The 17683-nt window shown below is 42.0% G+C and overlaps 1 protein-coding gene across 1 annotated transcript in view; it reads right to left on the bottom strand.

Annotated features, from left to right (window-relative positions):
• Nucleotides 1-2128: 2128 nt before the first annotated feature.
• ARL8B (ARF like GTPase 8B) overlaps nt 2129-17683 on the bottom strand; it is a 30341-nt gene continuing 14786 nt past the window's right edge. The window contains 6 exon segments of the mRNA XM_028719338.2: nt 2129-4418; nt 6397-6467; nt 6696-6763; nt 7646-7739; nt 8971-9044; nt 10711-10791. Coding sequence (XP_028575171.2) covers nt 4369-4418; nt 6397-6467; nt 6696-6763; nt 7646-7739; nt 8971-9044; nt 10711-10791 — 438 coding nt within the window. The 3' untranslated portion in view covers nt 2129-4368.

Here is a 17683-nt window from a genome sequence, read left to right on the forward strand (position 1 = left end):
AATGTGTTTGTTTACAAGCACTAGACGCAATCATTCCAAAAGCAGTTTGTGGTTTCTTGAAATGCCAGTCAGGAAGACGGTTTTACTGCCTCTCCATCCACCATCCCTAATTTAATTATCTTGTGAGAGCTGCAAAAAAAGGGGGGCGGGAGTCATAACGCATCACATGCCACTTTCCCCCTTTATTGGCCCTGTATCTTATTCTCCACCACACCCTCACTGCACAGAATCATTTTGACAACCATCAGTATAGTAGAGGCATGAGGAACCTATTATCCTCTGGATCTTGTTGGGTCATGGCTAGCATAGCCCATGCTCAGGGGTGGGGATTCTAGTCCAGACATTTGAAGGGACACAGACAGGTTCCCCATCCCTGATACAATGCTTAAAGACCTGTGCTTCTGCAAGTTGCTACAAGCCACCTTCATTGCTATTTCGAACACCCTAGTGCAGGCATAGGCCAACTCTGGCCCTCCAGATGTTTGGGACTACAATTCCCATCATCCCTGACCACTGGTCCTGTTAGCTAGGGGTGATGGGAATTGTAGTCCCATAGGTCTGGAGGGCCGGAGCTTGCCTATGCCTGCACTAGTGGAAGCTGTACAAGGCAAATCTACAACTGTGCTCATCTTTCTGTGATACATCTTCAGGAGTTTGTGGTTTAGCACCAAATTTGAAATGACAACCGAGAAGTAAAATTCCTCAAGTGTAAGGGGTTAACCTCTTTACCTTTCCTCACTACTTCAAAATAGTTCTCACATTGAGCTAGGAACTTTATCACTTTTTGCCCACTGTAATTTTACAACTTTCAACAAACGCTGAAGAGGCACCTTTTAACCCTGGCCTTTGTCACCAGAGGAGTTTTAGTAACCAACTTGCTTTAAGGGTTTTTAATTTTCAATTGTGCTAACCCGCCCTTGGACCTGCCACTGAAAGAGAAGTAGCAACTTTACTGCTAATAATCATACCACCAATAATCCAATTCTTGCAGAATTTTAGCAGGGATATTAACCTTTAACAGCTCATTGTCTCCCATCATTCAGTAATGTCATCTTTTCTGTTGTGCTTGCCTCCAATTTCATCCAAGATCCCAGAAAGTTTCATCTTTTCCCATGCCCTTGAGGAACACTTAGCTCCATAGCCCAGGCAGCAAAGGTATTTGTACCTTTCCCCCCATCCAAAAGTCTGGGAAGTTCAGGTATACCTGAATGAAACATCACCAGGAATAATTGTTCTTAGCCTAATTAGAAGCAAAGCATATACTGAAGATATTGTGGTGTGGGCATCTCTGCATTTTTCCTAGGCCAGCTGTGTTCTAATCTATATTAAGAAAGGGTTGTGGATCCCGTTTGCTGCCTGTTCCAAATAGCATGGCCAATGGGTCCAGGAATTATGGCAGTTTTCATCCAAGAAGCGCTGTAGGTCCACAGGTTCCTGAACACAGTTTTAAGGCATAGCTAAAGGTAAAGGGATCCTTGACCATTAGGTCCAGTCGCAGACAACTCTGGGGTTGCGGTGCTCATCTCGCTTTATTGGCCAAGGGAGCCAGCATGCAGCTTCCGGGTCATGTGTCCAGCATGACTAAGCCACTTCTGGCGAACCAGAGCAGCGCACGGAAACGCCGTTTACCTTCCCACCGGAGCAGTACCTATTTATCTACTTGCACTTTGATGTGCTTTCAAACTGTTGGCAGGAGCAAGGACCGAGCAACGGGAGCTCACCCTGTCGCGGGTATTCGAACCGCTGACCTTCTGATTGGCAAGCCCTAGGCTCTGTGGTTTAACCCACAGTGCCACCTGCGCCCCAAGGCATAGCTAGGTAAAGTACATTTTGTAAAAAGAAAAAGGGGGTGTATTAGGGAAATGGTACAGGAGTACAAATTTCTACATTTTGAACAGGAAAGACACCTGCATGAGGCTGGACTGGATATTTCACACACTAGGTTTTGAGGCTTCACTCGCTGTGGAGAGTGCAGTCGACCACAGTCTCAAGGACTTGGAATATATGCAAGTTTCAATAAGCACAGGAACAGTGAGAGTCTCTAATGTCCGAGTAAGAATATAGGCTTACTCCAGCTCTATTTCGGTCACATTGACACTTTTAAGGTCCAATTACATACATGCCAGCATAACCCTGAAAACATAAGTTTATTGGTTAAAGCTAAACAGCAGTAAAACAAAATGCCATCCACCTAAATAAAAAAATTCACATATTTACAAAGTTTGGTAAATGTATAAATTCTTCACATGCCGAGATTAATGCACAGATTAAAAAGTTGATAGTGGTTTTTGATGTCGAAATGCTGAAAGTTGTGAAGTATGCACAAAAAAAGAACCCACACTGAATTCAGCAACAGGCCAGTTTCTTTAACAGTAATTTGATTCTCAGAAGAAGAAGAAAAGTTGACACATTCTAGTTCAGCTTCCTTATTTTTAGGCACAAGCAGAGTTTCTCTAGTTAAGTGTAGCAGTCTGTAGTCAACTACAATAGCAAGTGATTGACCTCGTCTCTACAGCACCAACAATACAGGATTTATAGAAGCACATATGAAGTTAAAAATGCAAAAAAGCTCAATTTGCTAATGGAAGCAACAGTTGTGTCTGTGCAACAGTGCAGCAAGTTTGTATGGGAACAGTAAGGCCATGGCAGTATAAAGCAAAACTGGCTGTTGTGGGGCACATTTGTGTGTTAAGTCAACTTGGTCCAATTGCTGTTGCAAAGCTGCTGTAACTTTTTAATGAGTATTCATACATTCTGCCTGTGATGCACACATATTCGGCTATTGTGGCTAATGTATGATCCCATGTTACTTTTCCCCCAGACCACCTGATAGCACTGTGGAGTCTTTTTGCAAACTCCATGTGATACTGTAAAGGCATGGCCTGTGGCCTTTTGGCATAGAGCCTTTGAAAGTAAGTAACACAGGAATGCCAGTAGAAGACGAGAAGAGTTTTGCCATACATGCAGATTAGCAAAGGCATACTATACCATGGCTGATCGCAGTACTTGGGGGGTTCCAGTATGAAATATCTGTCCTTTGAGAAACCATTTTGTCCTTGAAAGACATATTATGAACGTGCCCTTAAATGTACCAAACCTGTGTTAACATGGACTCTGAAAAGCGCAACATCCAAGTACATGCAGGTGCTGCTTAAAAAAAACAAACGAAACAATGGGGGGCAACACAAGCAGGTGTATCATATATTTGTATGCATACAGTGGGCTACATCGACATTGTATGAAGAAAACCAGCCTTAACAAGTCTGTCCCTTTAAATATTGACATTGCCAAGAAGGTAAAGCTACAAAAGTAGTGTTACAGTTTGATTCATACACCTCTATGCTGTGTAGAAGCTAACCAAGAAACAGGATCAGTTCATTGATTCTCTTGTGCTTCAAGACACCATTCAACATTTCTTAGCCTGTGGACTTTTACACATGATTACACACCGAGAAAGCAGGCAAATCTAGAGTTGTCACAATAGCCTAGGCATTTCCTAGCACCAAGTGCAACTGTGCTCAATTATTCCATTAAGAGGACAAGCCAGATAACGACACGATTATTTTGTGCTGGGAGTCTGACACCATTAGGGTGCCATGCAGACTTTGCAAAGCATTTTGAGGAACAAGGTGTGATTGTTCAGTCTCGTCCGAGGTTCCCAGGTTCGTTTGACTTGCTTGTGTGTTCAAACACTTGAAAGCTTTATTTCAAAAGTACTCTATTCCCCTTAAGAATTTCAGCATATAAAGTCATTAGCAATGACCTGCACAGATACAAAAGTTGACAATTGGACATTTCATTCATTAGAATGAAGGAAGTTTTGAGAAACCCAAGGTAATTTAGTGATTTAATATCTAGTGCCTGGCACTTTCCATTGCAAACCATTTTACAATACATATCACACATGCATCTGAGAGAAAAAAGTTAGTATCCCATTTAAACAGTGTTTGAAAAGCTTTATAAGCACAATAAAGTGGTGCTAGAATCTTTGTGCTGCCCTGTGTCAGCATCTTCAACGAGCCACTAAATATAAGAATTAAATAAGTTTGTTGATAATCAAATATAAAAACCTGGCTCAGGAAGACCAGAGCAGAAACACACTGATTTAATGATAGCCTTTGAGAGGGGAGAAGCACCCACTGCCACTGCTTAGATGAACTAAGAAAAAACATTTGCACGACTCATGACAACTCTAGCCAATTTTTATGACAGAAGTAGGAATATAAGTCTTCAGCAGTGCACATGGAGGCATGAACTGTGAAAAAAGGCAATTCCTTGGATACAGGAGGACTATCCTGAATAACATTTCATCATGGAAGGAGCAGACAAATCAGACTATGGCCAACTGAGGGTGTTATCGGTGATATTTCAGCTTCTTCTGGACTTTGAATGCTGAATAAGCCACTGAAGTGTGATATCTAGAAGAAAAAGAAACAGTTGTCATTTATCTTAGATATTCTACTTCCTGCAGTTGAACATCCAATCTAAAAAGGAGATTACACTTATCTACACAGATTTATATTCAAAAAGGTTAGACTAGGGTCTACATGTAAGTAATAATTTCCTTTTCCAGATTTGGGTGTGGGGAGACCATAGGAAAATAGCAGGCAGGTGTTCCAGTAATGATCCACTTACAGAAATACCTCATAGGGCTGCCAGGCTCCAGGACCCAGGCATCTTGGCAAAAGTTTTTTGGATAGGTTTCGGGGCAAACTATTACTACCTGTCCTTTCAAAAAGTGCTAAATAATAGGCAGGCAACAGTTGGCACCAAAGTCACATTAAGAAAGGGAAACCTAATTAGGACAGAGGTGGATACTTAAAAGAAAAAATGAGCATGTACACTATGCTCTGCACAGCAATAAGTTTAGCTATATAAATGCTGTGTACATACACAAACCTGTTAAGTCACACAACCATGAAGAACATTGTAGGCACAGTCTATGCTATATATTCAGTCAGTTATAGACCTATAAACAACAAACTAAATGAAATTCTACAAGGGCCAGTGCTTGGAATGAACTAGTTTGGTTTAATGAAGTCCACTGAATTAGTTCAAAAATCTCTGAACTACACCTGAAAGTTGTTCCCATAATCACCAGGCTGAATGTGAATTAATTTTTTTTGGAAGCGCAGCTTTGAACTGATTCTAGTTCATCTTCAAGTTCATTTTCTTACACGTGCTTCTTGCCTCTTTCTTTGGGCCTTTAAGCTTGAAGATCATAATTGTTGGGGAAAGCTAGTCACATTGCTGTCTGTGTGTGCATATTTTGATGTTTTCTTCTTAAATAACTTTTATACTTCAGCACACCAGCTTTTAACATTCTGAATGCTGGAAAAAATGCCAAGGATAGTTTGGATGAACTTGAACTGAAACAGACAGTTTTGTAAAGCGATGAACATGAACTGGAATTAGTTCCTTTAAAAAATGAACTTTCCTAGTCCTGATTAGGGCCATATATTTTGCAGGAGGGACAGAAAGCAACTAGCCTAGTAACACATGGCAGACACAAACAAAATCAAGAGTTAATTTTAAAAACTAGAATCTAAAGGATGGCATGTGTAATAAGCAGAGTATTAGGTCAAACAAAATGCCAATTGTCAACTCCAAATCCTTTAGTGATGGCAAGTTGACTCTTAGGAGCATCAACACTTATTTAAGAATACTGAACAGCTAGAAGTTAGGTTGCTTCAGTGTCCCTCCCAAAAGAAGAGGGGGTGGAGAGACCCGGAAAAGCCATTCCCTGAATGGAAGCCATCAGTCACAAAGCCACACCACTCTCCCCCGCCACCCTTTTACGGAGAGATAGCCTGTAGGTGGTTCAAAAATGTATCAAACAGGACTTACAAACTGAAACCAAGAACCACCCTCTGAAATGGACCTGAAGCTTCAAGAGAAGCAGGCTTTGGTTTGGAGTCGGTCCAAATCTATCCAAAGCACGCTGGCTTTACTAGACTATATTGCTTAACAGATTTCAGTCTTATTCACATTTTAAGTGAACTGTTTGTGATCAGCCTGTTTTTCCTTGTCTTTATACGTAGTTTTCCAATTACCCAGGTGCTGCCATAGACCAATTCCACCGCTCTGGGCAGAAGAAAAGACGGAACAGAAACATTTGCAGCACACTGTCAGTTCAAGGGTATTCAAGGAAAGACACCTTATAGAGAGTAAACTCAGAGTTCCCATATTTTAGCTCAGAAGTGTGACCTGCCAGTTTCACTTTTATGAAACCATATGTCAGTTAATTACACAGTTCTGAATTTATAAAAAATGCTAGTATATGTGTTGGCATGAACTGCTAAATGTCTGAAAGGATGCATGCAGTTTTGCAAGAACAGCCTTTATGAATCCAATTTGTGCACCCAGTGGAAGTTAGCACCTATGCATTTTAATTACCTATATTGTCCTTTTCTTTGCAGGAAATGGAGTAGCAGCAGATTTCTCTGTCTTGAATAGCAGCCAGGTTCCTGGAAGAGAAGCAGCACAGGAACACATTGGTGATAATCCCTAATTGTAATTAATAGGAATATTTATAAGGTAACCCACTGGAAAGCCATCTTACCACTATTCCTAAGAATCACATTACAATATGAAACTAGTCTCTTAGACAACACCCCTCTTACCATAACAAGTTTAATTTTGAACACAGCAAGTCAGCACAGAGCATCCTATCATATAATTACTTAGTCACTTACATTTTTTCAATAAGTTGCTTCTCATCCAAAGCATTGGGAAGGTCTCTTTTGTTTCCAAGTACTAGAACCTGAAAAGAGAAGGTACTGTATTTATTTGTACCCCGTCTTCATGTGAAGGCAAGCTTACATTCTGTTTAAAACAAGATACTTACTTGCCCAATTTCATGTAAACCAGAGCATAGAGGGAATAAATTGGTAGTGTGAAAGAACCAAAGTTTCAGGTTCTATGCAGTTAAGCCTCAACAAGCTCAGGCTTTTATCTATTTGTAGACACAGTTTGAATTCAAACCAAACCTATGAAGAGACTTCAAAGGGACCCCACACTCTGGCGCCACTAGTCGTCCCATCAGATGCAGCACAGAAACTGCATGCAGAGGCAGTAAAGGAGCAAGATGTGAGCACACCAAGCAAGAAGCAAAACCAGAGGGCTCGCTTCCATAGCACCCTAGTCAGATTTGGTAAGTTTAGGTATATAGTGGGCTTCTTCAGTTAGCAGCATTCGCTAACTAAAACTTTTTGAACACAGATTGTCAAAACCTCTTAACAAGTTATTTTTAAGACTTTTCACATTAATAGCTTCCACTCTGGGAAACATTTGAATAGCCTTCATGTTTTGGGTATATTGCTGTAGTGTATTAGTTCTACTATGGAAACTTCCAGACAAGGATTAATACAAGAGGGATGGAGCTCCCAGAAATGGCTGGGAGAGACTTCTGCCTAAACTCTGGAGAGCCACTGCCAGTCATTATAGATAACCAGGAGGTAGATGGACCAATAGTTTGATTCAGTAGAAGGTCAAAAGCATGCTTAAGAACATGGAACAGATGGAGCTGCAGAAGCTGAACACAAATGGAGTTTGACTGATTTGTGCACAAGGTAGAATTCCTTTCAAAACAAGTTAAAACCTTAAAAGTTTGTATGGGACGAAGGGCCAGATGTTTACAACTTACAGGGATTCCTTGTAGCTGTGGTTTGTCTAATAGATTGTGCAGCTCATTTCTAGAGGCTTCTATTTTTTCACGATCCGCAGCATCCACCATATACCTGTTAAAGGAGTTCAGTAAGTGACCACCGGGTTTATACAATATAAAACATTTGTGTAAGGCAATCCTATCTAAGCCAAAGTAACTCTAGCAAAATTGCTGGAGGTTATAAAATAGCTCACCAGTAACGGGTCAGTGCTGAGGACATATGCAACCTGGTAAAGCCATAGATATTAACATTAGCAGTAGCTGCTGCAGTAGGCAACTAGGTAGATTAGAGACTCTGTGCTGCAGTGTGAACTAGATTGTGTTAGAGTATGAGCTAATGTTTGCAGTTTGCTGGTATCATGCTGGGAATCCCTGTGAGGGATTAAAGAACAATCAAGTGGATTCACAGGAAGTAGATATGCAAGTCTTATTTGCTAGAGAGATTGATAATGCTTTTGGGATCAGAGCATTCACTCGACTAGACATTCTCCTCTGCACTGTATGTTAAGAACATGCTTTTGCTTTTTTTCAATGTTTTACTTTCAATGTTTCAATGTTTTACTTTTATGCATTGGATGTTGCCTTGGAAGTCCAGTTAAAAGGTTTTTGTTCACAATTGCTTACAATAAATATAAGAAGAAGAGTTTGGTTCTGATATCCCGCTTTATCACTACCCGAAGGAGTCTCAAAGCGGCTAACATTCTCCTTTCCCTTCCTCCCCCACAACAAATACTCTGTGAGGTGAGTGGGGCTGAGAGACTTCAGAGAAGTGTGACTAGCCCAAGGTCACCCAGCAGCTGCATGTGGAGGAGTGGAGACGCAAACCTGGTTCCCCAGATTACGAGACTACCGCTCTTAACCACTACACCACACTGGCTCTCATCTAAACTAATTGTCAAGCTTTCATTGTCAAGCCATGGTATTGAGAAACTTCATTTTGAACAGCATCCACCATTTTTAGGGTATAGGACCCCAGGTTTTTGTAGAAGTACTGTGTACCTATACAACACAGTCAGTTTTTTTAAATGACATACTTTCGTAGTGCTCTGAAAAGCACTTTCGACTAATTGTAATACATAATAATAGCAATAAGTAATAAATGCTACCAAGTGGTTAATGCATTTCCTTAGACAGTGAAATTTAACAGAGTTCAAATGGAAGAAAACCCAAGCTTGCACAGTTTGCAAGCACATAGCTAAACAGTTAAAGAGCAGAACTTAGCAGTAGAGTAACACACCTGAAGAACTAGGTACAACACAACAAATGCAGCCACAACCAAGTAATCACAAGATGTATATACTTACACAATAGCATTTACTCCTCTGCAGTAGCGTTCCCACATACTTCGGAATCGTGGCTGTCCTCCTATATCCCAGATCTTTTTTAAGAGACAAAATGGAGAATTATGTCTGGAGGCTGAATATAAAATTGCAATGACTAAACTCGATGTTATACAAGTCATAAAGGAAGCTATGTGGACCAAAAAACTGAAAGCATTTTGTCAGCCAGGAGGAATAACAAAGCAGGTTTTCCACTAATATTGTTTTTACTGCAACATGAAATTTGTTCTGGGAGATGCTTACATCCGTAGAACGAATGACCCAAGTAACACAAACAGAGGACTAATCCCTAATTCACAGTTACAGTGACAAAACCTGATACAGGCAGCGACCTTTTGGAGTGTGTTTAATTGATGCGCAACAACCGACGCAGGTTTGTTTTGGACCTGGAGGCAGAAAGGGGTGGGCTTATCCATCAACGCATGGGACAGCCAGGAACGCAACCCCCACACAAATAGGGGGTTACCTGCATATGCCACCAACCCTCCTCCTATGCAGCATGAACAGCAGCAGCCGGTTTCAATGCTCTTTCTCTTTGTAGGCAGTTTGGAAGAGGTACAGCAGAGCTCCAAACCTTGCCACTCTGCTTTCCACCAAAATGTCCACTGATGTGCTGAAAAGCTGCCCCACCTGCCCGTGAACCCTCAAGCATGACTCTTGCAGGCCCCACCTTAAGGAACAACTGGACTAATGGGGGTTGTGCATGTTCCCATTAACACTTTCCCAATAACTGCATGTCAGGGCAGCCAGGTCCTATTAAACACAGACTGCACACTTAATCACCCAAGTTGCAGGAACCCATTGCCTGATTTCCTCTAACTACCCTAAAATGCATATAATTCTAAAAAATAGCTATCCTTCAATACTAGATATGGGGAACCTATGGCCCTCTGTATGTTGTTGACCACCACTGGCCATAGTGGCTGAGGCTGATGGGAGCTGAGAGCCCTACACAATATCTGGAGGGCTGCAAGTGCTGCATCCCTGCTTTATAATGTAATAATAATAGCAGCATCGGGGGGGGGGGGGTATCAACGAAGCTTACAGTTGTCTTGGTAGCCTTTTAAAAGTTATCAATTGCTTACAACCGACTATAGGAAGCTAGGATTCATATAAAGGTAAATGGACCCCTGAGCATTAGGTCCAGTCGTGGCTGACTCTGGGGTTGCGGCGCTCATCTCGGTACAGCTTCCGGGTCATGTGGCCAGCATGACTAAGCCGCTTCTGGCGAACCAGAGCAGCGCACGGAAACGCCGTTTACCTTCCCACCAGAGTGGTACCTATTTATCTACTTGCACTTTGACATGCTTTCGAACTGCTAGGTTGGCAGGAGCAGGGACCGAGCAACGGGAGCTCACCCCGTCGCGGGGATTCGAACCGCCGACCTTCTGATCGGCAAGTCCTAGGCTCTGTGGTTTAACCCACAGCGCCACCCGTGTCCCTAGGATTCATATAAAACAGCATAAATAACTTTCAAGCTTGAAACAGCATCAAGTGTGGCACACAGTGCCCCTCTATTACAAATTTTGAGCCCAGCAGACAATATTAATAGGATGATGGGTACGAGAAGCAGTCAGGGAATGAATGGGTGGTAGAATGGAAAGGTTTTATGCCCCCCAGGCTTGAACTGGTCTCCTTTCATTTGCTTCCTGAGAAGTGGTTAGCAGGACAATGTATTTGCCTTCATAAACTAGAAAAACGTACCTTTATTGTGACATTACCCTTGGTAACTTTCCGCATGTTGAAGCCCACTGTAGGAATCATATCCTCACTGAACTGACCTGACTGAAGAAAGGAAAAAGCACGGTCATTAGTAGGGGGCCGGCAGAGGATCTCTCAGGCAGATTAATTAGCTGTGCTAAGCATGTGCCTACATGTTTTCCCACTGATGCAAGAATCACGGTTGAAGTGCCAGAGAAAATTAAATCTGTAGGAGAGCTCTAACCAAGATTTCATGCTTCTTTCTAACATCCTTTTCAGAAGGAACAAGTTTGCAGTTGAGACAGTCAGTGAACAAAGATCACATGAGAGGCCATGAGCATCACCAATAGAAGGGAGGGAGGGAGGAGTAAGTCAGCATACGCTGAATCACACACAATGACCCCAAAGGGCCTCCAGATTTATGAAGGTAGCATAGGAAGAGTTCTCAAGCTTCATAGCACTACCTGCAAGTTAAGCATGCCACTCCCAAAAACAATTTTCCTGCAATCACATTAAGAAACTATTAGTCAACTTGGACAGAATGTCTCATCTTTTTCAAGCGAGTTATCTACCAGAAAAACAGTACACTCAACTCCTTGGTGTGACAGGATAGTATCTGGAAGAACCTGAACAACGTATGCACATCATGGGAAGCTTTACTAGCATCAAATTGCATAATTTCTGAGTATTAAACTTGCAAGACTACTCTGGGATGCGTCTGAGCCTGAAGAATCTGGGGAATATTTTTTCAAGGTAAGGTTTACTGTGCTGCAGGTGGATTACTGCAGACCACGACTGAGCAACAATGCTGGAGTAGGTTCAGATACCAAGAGCTGTGTTTAACTCAACCCCAACACACACATAAAACTCACCTGCAAAAGATTACTTAGGCAAAGCCCTGTATATATTATTCTCCTTTCAAGTTGCCTGCTCTTTTGAGACTAAAGAATACAAAGCAAGGCTATCACCAAGCTCTTTGGCCATGAGTCTGGTATAATATACAGTGGTAACTTGGGTTAAGTACTTAATTCGTTCCGGAGGTCCGTTCTTACCCTGAAACTGTTCTTAACCTGAAGCACCACTAGGCTAATGGGGCCTCCTGCTGCTGCCGCGCCACCAGAGCCCGATTTCTGTTCTCATCCTGAAGCAAAGTTCCTAACCTGAAGTGTATGTAACCTGAAGCGTATGTAACCCGAGGTACCACTGTACAGGAAAAGCCTGATCCAGTCAGTGCATTTCAAGTCCAGTCTTGATGTTACACATAACACATTATTTTGTAACATTGTGACTGGTATGATTAGCTGCCACTCATCACTTCAGTTGTAGATTGTATGTTCTATATAGACAGACATATTTAAAAGCCATTTTACAGTGACGCAATGGGCCTTATCCCACATGAGACCACGGTAGCACCGCTAAAGCCATTTGTAAGTTTTTGCCCTTACCACTCAATGAACACTTGAAGTCCTGCACTGTGCTGTTTTAGAGCTTTCCCACCAATTTTATATTACTTACTGAAACACAGCTTGCTGTTTTTACAAGCACATCAAAGTAGTGAAGATTATACTATGATCACAATGCATTGAACATGCCCCTGTACCTTAAAAAAGCAAAGCAGATCCACACAGAGAGTTTGCATTGATTCAATCAATTTGCTGAGTTATGAACTACAAGCAAGTACGGTTCAATTGTTTTTAATTGATAAATGTTTAAACAACCCTCTGCTCTTGTGTGACTGGCTATGGATAAATACCTTGTTTTAATTCAATCCAAGTGACAACACTTGGAGAGAGACACACATAGATTTGTTTTCTTCAAGTGTATCTTAGTATACCATCACTAGGAAAGGAGAACACCAGATCTACAAAATACAAAGACGCATTGCAGGTTTCTTCACTTTCAAAGCCAATATTATTAAGCACAACCACAGAAAAACAAATGTTAGGTACCGTATTTTTCGTTCTATAGGACGCACTTTTTCCCCTCCAAAAATTAAGGGGAAATGTGTGTGCGTCCTATAGAGCGAATGCAGGCTGCGCCGCTAGGCCCAAAGCCAGAACAGGGAGACGGAGCACTGCGGAGGGCTCCGTCTTGCTGTTCTAGCTTGGGGATTTCTGCGCGCACAGCCTCTCCAGGGCAGCGGGGTGCCTTCAGAAGCTAGCAAGGCTGTTCCCAAGCCAGAACAGCGAGACGGAGGGCTCCGTCTCGCTGTTCTAGCTTGGGGATGGCTGTGCGTACAGCCTCTCCAGGGCAGCGGGCGCTGCGCTCCAAAGGCTTCAGGGATCTTTGAGGCTGGCGGTGGGGAAAAGCAGTGCTTCCCCACCACCACCAGCCCCACAAGCCCCTGAAGCACTATTTCTGGGTTAGCGGAGTCTGTAACCTGAAGCGTATGTAACCTGAGGTACCACTGTATTTCTTTCCCGACTACAACCCACTTGGCAGTGCACTTGCAAAATGTGTTCAGCTCAGGTGACCCTTTCAACAGGTGATCCATTAACCAGAAACCTCCTGTACTGCAGGAGTGGAAAAAGCTTAAAGTTGGCAGGCAAAGCAGTGAAGTCCAATGAGATCCTACTTCAACTTATATATAGTGTCACCAAATAAAGCAATCCTACAGGTAAGAACTACTGCTAAGGCCTGGAAACAATTATAAGAACAGGACTGGCAAGAATTAAGATGCCCAAATTTTACACTTATCAGTCTCTATTCTGCCATGGAGGGGGGGAAACACTGGGCATTTCTTTCCATTCCCTATTCTACTTTGCTAGCTTCTCCTTTGTGCTCTTAGTTGACAGCTCTACCACTTCCTCAGTTTAACCAAATGAAATAAAAGTCAAAGTGGTCATGAGTCTGTAATCCTACTCGTGACTAGGGAATCACCTGACTGTTTAGAAGCAGGCAGCTAGAGACCTATAATCTCTGAGTTACTGGAAAATATACTCATGAACGTGTTTTAAAACTGATGCTTCAAAGGAAGATTACAGCCAGGAAGTAACCTGAAACAACACTCATTAGATTTAGTGCTCCTTACACAGCTTTGTTATTTAGTATGATCCTATTTTATATGACCACTAAATTAAGGTTAAGTAAGGCTAAAGATACACACGCTACTACAATGATTTTGTAAACCTATTGTCCACCTACCAGTTAACTTACTGCTGTGCATGCTGCAAAATTTTATGCAGTAAAAATTATCTATGATACTAATTTTCTGAGTATTAAAAATTGAGAATCCTACACTTCTATAAGTTTACAGAATTATGGTGCAGTCCTGAGTGCAGAACACTAAATGCTTATTAAGAATGAGGTTAGCCCAAGTAACTTTCCTATTATTGTATATAAAACCTCAGATTTAATAGTGATCCAGCTCCTCCCAAATTCTACAGTAAAACAGATATGAGTCTATCAAGTTTAAATCAAAGATGGACAAGCCAAGTACTTCTATAGTTTAAGTTTCTAAAATGATACATCAGGAATTTAAAATGAAGGTATTCACTTGAGATTCCTAGTTTTATATATATCAGTGCAAAATGATTAATTCCCAGAATATACAGGAGCCAACTTTATTTGTATTGCAAAATGAAACAAGTTAATTACAGTGGTACCTCGGGTTAAGTACTTAATTCATTCCGGAGGTCTGTTCTTAACCTGAAACTGTTCTTAACGTGAAACACCACTTTAGCTAATGGGGCCTCCTGCTGCCGCCTCGTCGCCGGAGCCTGATTTCTGTTCTTATCCTGAAGTAAAGTTCTTAACCTGAAGCACTATTTCTGGGTTAGCAGAGTGTGTAACCTGAAGTGTATGTAACCTGAAGCGTATGTAACCCGAGGTACCACTGTACATTGACTAGCTGAGGACAGAATGCTGGTAGATCAACCTACTTTGGCATTTTGGACTTTATATGGCAAAATGGGAATATTGTTATCTACAAAAGTAGGATTTACTATACTTTGGGATATATCCAATGCCACACACATCAAGTTCCAATTGCCCAATGGGATTCTCTCTTCTTCTCCCCTCTTCTTCCAGCCCTCTGGAGCAGATTCTGAGGGGTTGCAGGAGAAAGGAGAGAGGAAAGCTTCACTGAGCAAGCAGAAGTCTGCTGCACTAGCAGAGCAAGTGTTGGATACACCCTTTTAAGCTCATGACAAAGCAGATTACTATTCCAAAGTAGTTAAACAAAACATACCAGTTTTGGAAGTATCGGAAGGAATACAGTTATTTCCATGTGTGATGAACTTGCTCAACTCCAAATAATTTTGCAATGAAAGATTTGGACCTGAGGTCTTTAACAGTGTTGGTGCTGACCTTTAAAGCCCTAAATGGCCTTGGTTCAGTATACCTGAAGGAGCGTCTCCACCCCCATCTTTCTACCTGGACACTGAGGTCCGGTGCCGAGGTCCTTCTAGCGGTTCCCTCATTGCGAGAAGCAAAGCTACAGGGAACCAGGCAGAGGGCCTTCTCGGTGGTGGCACCCGCCCTGTGGAACGCCCTCCCACCAGATGTCTTCTAAAAGTCTGGTAGTTGTTGTTCTCTTTAACATCTGAAGGCAGCCCTGCTCAGGGAAGCCTTTTAATGTTTGATGGATTACTGTATTTTAATATTTATTTGGAAGCCACCCAGAGTGGCTGGGGAAGTCCAGCCAGATGGGCGGGGGATTATCTATCTATCTACCTATCTATTTATTTATTTTCACAGCATAAAATAACTTTTAGATCCATTGTATTTGTTAAAATGTGCAAAAAATGTGAAAATAATCAAAAGTAATCTTGCAAGTTATTAAATGCTGCCAGAATATGCATGTAAAGCACTGGAAACTGCCGACAGACAAAGTAGGAAATCAAGTTATACGAGTGTACCACGATGTCAAAGTTAGCAGGTTGCATAAGAGTAGCAGAGAAGAGAATCATCCTTATGCATCTAAAATACCTCCCTAAAATACTGTACTGTGATTATCTGTCAAAAAGCAGCAACAGGTGGGACATTACAGAGCATGAACGCCTCCATGAAAAAGGTGAGGCTCTATACCCTCACTTCCAGCCTCTCTTTCAAGTACTGAGGACATACATATGGGAGGTGCCCTCGTGTTCAGAAGGCTGCCCCATAGTTACCAAAGCACAGAAGACAGGCACCAAACCCTTGTTCCAAATGAACTCCATCAGAGCTGGTGAATGGTATAATAGATTGTCACCACCATTTAAAAACCAAGCAGAAAAGCCAGTGTTTAAGAGAACTTCCAGGCTATGCACCTTGTCCTTTAGGAGGGAGAGGGCAACCCCAGGGCAGGCAAACATCTGACTAAGAAACCCAAGGTTAGCAATTTAAACTCTTAACCTTGAACTTGCTTGTGCATGGATGTGGGCTGAATGAAGGCTAGCATCTTTTCAAGAACTGAGCCCACTGTTTCTGGATTTGATGAAAATGGAAGATGGGCAACATCAGCATAATAATGACATCACATGCTTAGCCATCTTTTCCCATAGTTGCATACAGGTGTTGCAAGCATGTGATAAAACTTTGCAGCACCTCCGTCAGGTAGGGTGGAACCAATGCCAAGTAGTGCCCTCAGTTCCCATGTTTATCAAGTTATCCAAAAGGATTTGATGACCTCGCTATATCAAGCATCCCTGAGAGGTCCAGAAGAATGAATGGTAACAGTGCTTCTGTCCAATTCAGATGGAAGTTATTGACCAAGGCCACCACAGTAGGTCACTGCCCGAGGGAACACGATGCAGCCATTTTGCTGAAGCTAATTTCGGTTTGCAAAGTGCCCAAGTGGGAAACTGCCTGGGAATGCAATGTATGACACCTTGCGTGCCACGATGCAAGCAAGCTGGGAGATAAATTTGCTAAACAAAATATATCAACACAGGAATTATATTATTGGTTTGTCTAGAGCCAGTCGCCAAAATATTAGCTTCAGTATGTTCTGCAGAATCAAAGTTAGGATTGCTTTGAAAAGCAAGTCATCGCATCCTGCTTGCTAGACTTCTTTCATTACCCAAGCAGTCTTTCAGCTATGATAGCCATTTAACAAGTAAATATAATCCTACAACACGTGTGGTGGTGGTGCTTCTTTAATGCTCAGCTCTCTCCACAGCATCACCAAATCTGCATGCCAGACAACTTGCAGAAACATTCACATTTATTTAGCACAAGTTCAGCATACACTGACAGACCTACAATTTTAAGATTGTGAGAAATTTTAGTCTCTGAATCTTACATGAGAAATGCTTATTCTTTTCTCATATGCATGTACCTACTCGACCCAAGATTTACAGTGCTTACAAGCCATAATTGTAAGCTTCTACATGTACCATACTGCACCCTTCTTCCAGGGAGTTCCGGGTGGCACAAGGTTTTCCTGTGAAGCGGCTCAAGCAAAGAGACTGACAACTTTCCCAAAACCACCAGGGGCTCAACAGAGATTTTAACACTATTTATTTATAGAAGTACTTATATACAGAAATATAATGGCAGCGTAAGGAACACATTAAATCGATAAACAGTGCAAAACAATCATTAAAATGACTGGCCGGTCAAATTAGCTTCAAACAGCTGTGCTGGTCAGTCAGCATAAAAAGGTCTTCCAAAAGTTGTCACTACACTGCAGAACCATAGTATCCCTATATAGATTATTCACTAAAACCATGCAAATGCATACCTAACTATCAGTCCATGTAAAGAATAGGGTACTTGTCAGATCATAGTTTGCTGCGCTCAAACTGAAAGCAGTTAGTACACACATTCTGCTTAACCCTCAAGTTAGTTTAGGGTAGTCCGGGGAACCACCATCTAGAGCAGTGGTTCTCAAACTTGGGTCCCCAGATGTTTTTTGGCCTACAACTCCCATGATCCCTAGCTTGCAGGACCAGTGGTCAGGGATGAGAACCCCTAGACAGATGTTGCACCTAAAGTCTCATCCAATAGAACAAGTTTCTGAAAGTTGTCCTATTGTTAGGCTACTGTAGAGTGA

Source organism: Podarcis muralis, chromosome 2 (assembly GCF_964188315.1).
Source record: "Podarcis muralis chromosome 2, rPodMur119.hap1.1, whole genome shotgun sequence".
Taxonomy (NCBI): Eukaryota; Metazoa; Chordata; class Lepidosauria; order Squamata; family Lacertidae; genus Podarcis; species Podarcis muralis.